The sequence below is a fragment of the Notothenia coriiceps genome, unplaced genomic scaffold (genome assembly GCF_000735185.1).
Source record: "Notothenia coriiceps isolate Sejong01 unplaced genomic scaffold, NC01 NC01_scaffold00037246, whole genome shotgun sequence".
Lineage (NCBI taxonomy): Eukaryota > Metazoa > Chordata > Actinopteri > Perciformes > Nototheniidae > Notothenia > Notothenia coriiceps.
In genome coordinates, this window is record NW_011369947.1 from 12,116,515 (window position 1) to 12,122,561 (window position 6,047).

Sequence of the window (6,047 nt, forward strand, 5' to 3'; positions counted from 1 at the left end):
CATATTTGTGTTTTGTACATATACGGGAAATACAGGACTTTATCGACTTATTCAATTATCAACTTATAAACACGTCGACTTTCATCCCGACTTCCTCAATTTATAGTCTAATGCATCATCATATTCAAGTTCATGTAATGTAGATATCCCGAAAGAAACTTCCCCACACACCAAGCCTCTCACACTCACAATCTTTTGATTTACTCTACAGACTGTTATTAGTTACCCCTCCAAAGTGGGTAGTTTTTGTTACAATCAACATCCGTTTCTGGAAACCGGAAACAACACACACCACACACGCACACACACACTACACACACACACACACACACAACACACAACACACGACAACACACACACACCACAAACACACACACGACAACACACACACACACCACACACCACACACACACACACACAAACACACACACACACAACACACACAATCTCTCTCTCTATCACACACACACACACCACACACACCCACACCACACACACACACACACACACACACACCACAAACACACCACAATCTCTCTCTCTATCAACAAACACACACACACACACCCACACACACACACACACACACACACACTCTCTCTCTCTATCACACAAACACACACACACACTCTCCTCTTACTACATCACACAACCACACACAACACACACAACACACACACAACATACACTAAACTATCCACAACAAAACACAACACACACACACACACAACACACACACAAAAAACACACCACACACACACACCACACTCTACTCTGTCCCCCCCCCTAATCACACAACACACACACACACAACACACAACACACACACAACAACAACACACACACACACACACACCCTCTCACTACTCACTACACTACACTCACCACCCACTCACAACCACTCTTCTCTCCACACACATACTCTACACATACACACACACACACACACAATTCTCTCTCTATCACACAACACAACACAAACACACACACACACACACACACACACCACCAATCTCTCTCTCTATCACACAAACACACCCACAACACACACACACACACACACCACACACACACACACAACACCACCACACTCTCTCTCTATCACAACACACAACACACCCACACACTCCTCTCTCACACCACCACAACACACGCACGCACACCACACACACACACACAACACACAACACACACACACACACACACACATCTCTCTCTATCCACACACCACACACACACACACACAACACAAACACACTACAACATACACACACTCTCTCTCTCTCCCATCAACACACACAGACACACACTCTCTCACCACACCACACACACACACCACACACACACACACACACACAACACCACACACACCGACAATCTCTCTCTATCACACACCCACACACACACCAACACGCCCACAACACACACACACACACCACACACACACACACACTCTTTCTATACACACCCACACAATTATACAATGTCGAGTTTACCGTACGTTATTGAAGGTACATTTTTTTCTAAATTTTCGACTTATAAAATTTTTCATATTGTATCAAAGTGTTCAAAAGGGGTAGTAGCACAACTTTCCGAACTTATCAAACTATAAACTTACCAAGGACGTCGACTTAACGAACTTCCTCAATTTATTTCTATAATTTACTTCATCATCAACTAACTTACAAATGTTTGTGGACACACACATTTGGGTCTCTAGTTTCCAAAGGCTACCACAGACGAGACTAACCTACTACGGTGAGGTGTACACACCACCGAGGCGTCGTTGTGGACTGTTCGGTTACGCTCGTGACTCACGGGTATTCTTACGTCACCCCGTAATATAGACTGTTAAACGGTGCACAAGTTTTTGTACTCAGAATATTTTTTCTAATGGAGCTGGCTCGTAGTTCCCTTGGCGCCGCTACCGGGGGCGCGGGGGGATACTTGACTTTATACCAAAATAACCCCCCAAACACACATTTTACACTCTACCTTCGTCAATAGAATTCCATGAAGAACGAGACGAGACTTCCCTTTCAGGCCTTGTCTAACGACATTACGCATACCCCTTCGTTACGCTACAGGAGATCAGCATCAGGAGACAGAGAACAACAGAAGTACGGAGTTTCTACCGGTAAAAACAATTATAAAAGATTAAGAAATGTAAGACAGAGCGTTGGGCTCCGTCCGGTTGTCCAGAAAAGGTTTAAGGAAGGAGTACTTTTATACATTAGACAGGAGTCATGTACGCGAGGAGACAGGAGTCACATGCATCACAGTATCAGAGACAAGCCGCAGTCACTATAGTTGTAGACAGTTGTCAGTTGAGTCAGAAAAAACCCCCAGGCTATTAAAGTTCATATCAGGCTGAGCCTAAGAACAACGGAGCTCAGAAATAGGTCAGGCAGGAGGTTCATGATGGACTAGGATGTCACCCAGATAGGCACACAGGAGAGCCAGATACATGGAAGTGTCGAGTAAAGTAGGCAGGCAAGGTAGATCTACAAGAAAGTTAGTTCATGACGACAAGAATAGTGCACGTAACAGAGAAGAGCACAAGATCGGAGTGATCACGACACAGGTCAAGCACCACTCGGAGACGCGACAACAGAAGAGCACAGTATGCAGCGTAAGTCAGACAGGAGTCATACAGTACGTCCAAGCAGGAGATCAGAAACAAACGTCATTGTAACTAAGACGACATAAGAGTAACAAGATGCGTCTCATGACACGAGAGATCAATACCGAGTAGGTCAGGTGGAGAGTCAGTTCCAGCGGCACGAGAGCGAGAATCAGGTGAACGCACAGTCAGCCTGTTTACTCTGGAGTCATATCGAGTAGCTGCACACATCTATGTAGAGTCTCTTAATTTCAGTGAGGGAGTGACCACGCGTCGAGTTCACGAGCAGGAGTTAAGACACAGGAGACGGGAGTCAGCACACGAGTCAGACAGGAGACAGACAGGAGACAGGAGTCACACAGGACTCAGACAGGACTCAGACAGGAACAGACAGGAGTCAACAGGAGTATACAGGAGACAGACGGGCAGGTCAGCACAGGAGCACAGGAGTCACAGAACACGGACGACACTCCGAGAGATCAGACCACGCGACAGAAGCCGCAGGAGCACAGGGAGCTCAGACAGCGCGAGCTCAGACAAGGCAGCGAGTCAGCAGGCCGCAGTCAGACAGGAGTCAGACAGGAGTCAGACAGTAGACCAGGTAGAGTCAGACAGGAGCTCATACAGGACGACAGGAGATCAGACAGGAGACAGCAGAGTCAAACCAGGAAACAGACGCAGCGAGTCAGACAGGAGTCACTACAGTAGCCAGAAAGGAGCTCAGAAAGTACGTCAGCCGCAGGAGTCACCAACTGAGAGATCAGCATAGGAAGACAGGAGTACAGACAGGAGCTCCGCCACACGCTAGTCCCAGACAGGAGTCAGAAAGTAGATCAGACAGAAGTCAGACAGGAGACAGGACACCGGAGTTCAGACAGGAAGTAGAAAGTAGCTCAGACAGGAGCCCAGACAGGAGTCAGACAAAGGGACGGGAGTCAGCACAGGAGTCAGACAGCGCCGGTCGCCGACCGCACACAACTCTCACGACACACTAGACAGCGAAGACACAGACGGAGTCGAACATGAGTTCAGACAGGAGCCGGACATGAATCGGACAGGAGACAGTCAGTCAGAAACGAGGTCAACACAGCCTTTTCTTTTAAATATTAAGCTTTTTCTGCATTTTTGTAGCTAAAAGCAGCTACCATTCAGCTAATAACATATTCAGCTTTTTCTGCATTTTCAGCTAAATTCAGCCATAAATGTTCACAGTTTACAGCATTCGCACGCATCTTCCGCAGGAAATGCATTTTCTAGTTTGTTTTATTTCCCTGCAGAATCAGACCACATACAGTATCTCATAGTTTATTTAATAACTCCATATCATTATATACTGTTGACACTGATATACAACAAAGGAAAACCTTATAGAGATGGTGACCTGATCTGATGATCAATTTTCTTAAAGGAATGTACCACTGTATCCCATAATCTATTCAAGAGTATGGATTCATAATCAAAATGATGAACCAGATCCCTAGAACATAATGATGCACGACAAAAGAAAATAAGGATTTTAATGTACATGGAAATCTTTTGTTTCAAGTGTCTGTATTCCAGGGTATGCCTGTTGTAGAGTCCCTTCATAGTGTATTCAGAAATAAAAAAACTCAGTTAGAATAGATGATGCGCAATTTGCTTTTTGCTCACTGCGAGGTAAGGCGCAGCAAAAACAACTAGTGAGTTTCCCTGGCTACGTCCCCTACTAGATTTTGTGCTTCATACATCTGTTATCTGATTGGTTGCACATCGAAAGGTCAGCGTTAATACAGGTCACAGTTGAAATAATTAGAACTCTTTGTGCACGATTGGATACATCTTGTAGCGCATCAAGTACCGCCTCCTCTAATGGGGAAGCACCGCTGTTTCCATAGGAAACCAAGGGTCCTTGATTCTCTTGACCAAGATTAGAACGTTTTTTTTTTCTGGTATTAGGGGGATTATTTGTCTTTACAAAAGTTCAAAATGTCCAAACGTTTGATTTTCTGAACACTTTACCTCAGCTTGTGTCTGACAACCTAAAAATTTAACCTTTAGAGTTTAAAAGTCTTTAAAAACTGAATTTGTATCAACGACGGATACGTCAAAAAAAGTCTGTTGTAGAAAAGACTTTGCTGAACTCTTCTCTACACACTTGCATACACACAGACACACACATTGCGTTTGTAGTTTGATGTTATACTTTGCTTTGATGTGTTGTTAGTCCAGGCATTGTCCTGTAGATGATTCACGGATTCCATGTTTATTCCTTTCTGTGTGAACCATTGAAGCTGCTCGTCCACTCTTTTGATCATCAGGGATTCGGTTGGAACAGTTAAAAGGATTTTCTTTCTCAAAGAAATGTCATTAGGACTGTCCCACCTTCACCAACTGCGACACCATTTGGTCTGTCCATATTCCTCACAAATATCTATAATAAACTAAAGCCAACCTTCCTCCGCAACTCCAAATCCATCATTAGAAAACTGAAGTAAGTAAGAATGGCTGAACGGTAAATGCCTAATGTTGTTTTTCCCCTTAAGTAGATCAGCTCAGGAGTACAGTTTTCAAAATGACACTCAAGAGGATTAAAACTGTTCATTACAGTGGTTCTCAGTGTTGGGCAAGTTACTTCCAAAATGTAATATATTACATATTACTTATTACTGTTTTTTGAAAGTAATAAGTTACATTACAATTAATATTGTAATGTAACTTATTACTTTCAAAAAACAGTAATAAGTAATATGTAATATATTACATTTTGGAAGTAACTTGCCCAACACTGAGAACCACTGTAATGNTTGCAAAATATAAATCTATTCTAGTAGACCTCAACAATGGAATTATGATCAGTGGAAATGGCCATGAAATGGGACCTTTAATTTTCTCATCTTAAAGGGGCCCTATTATGCTCATTTTCAGGCAGGGAGGGAGGAGTGTGTGGGAGATAACTCAACCAGATGAGGGCTGTATCTATGTTTTGTCAGTGTATGTAATGCTGTTTTATAATGTTGTATTTGTCTCAATAAGACCTATGGTAAAATGAGATGCTACATATCAATGGGCTAACCTTATAATAAATTAAAATATGTGTCTCTAAAATGTCTGCTGCCACCAACGCACAATGGAGAATAGCACTGAAATATTTAAACTGTGTTCAGACAGAATGGAAAGTGGATTTTAAAAGCAGCGGGATTGAATATCAGGAGTTTGGCCCATGGTGACATGGATTGAGGGGAAGAGGTGATTATTGAGCTTTCTGTCTTAAACTCACTTTTACAGTTTGTGCCCGGAGAACCAACCCTTTAAACTGGCTTTGATTTGAACTAATCCTAGGTATCCCTTCAACCTATTTGTGTCTACTACTTTTAACTGTTCATTTCTATTTTCTTTCCCTCACAAAGAGCATATCTCTGCACAGGCCAGGCTGTTTGAACCCCCC

The 6,047-nt window shown here is 43.2% G+C and overlaps 1 protein-coding gene across 1 annotated transcript in view; it reads left to right on the forward strand.

Annotated features, from left to right (window-relative positions):
* LOC104966418 (A disintegrin and metalloproteinase with thrombospondin motifs 18-like) overlaps window positions 1–3,392 on the forward strand; it is a 16,011-nt gene extending 12,619 nt beyond the window's left edge. The window contains exon 5 of the mRNA XM_010795605.1: window positions 2,879–3,392. Coding sequence (XP_010793907.1) covers window positions 2,879–3,392 — 514 coding nt within the window. The remainder of the gene's footprint in view (window positions 1–2,878) is intronic.
* Window positions 3,393–6,047: the final 2,655 nt, after the last annotated feature.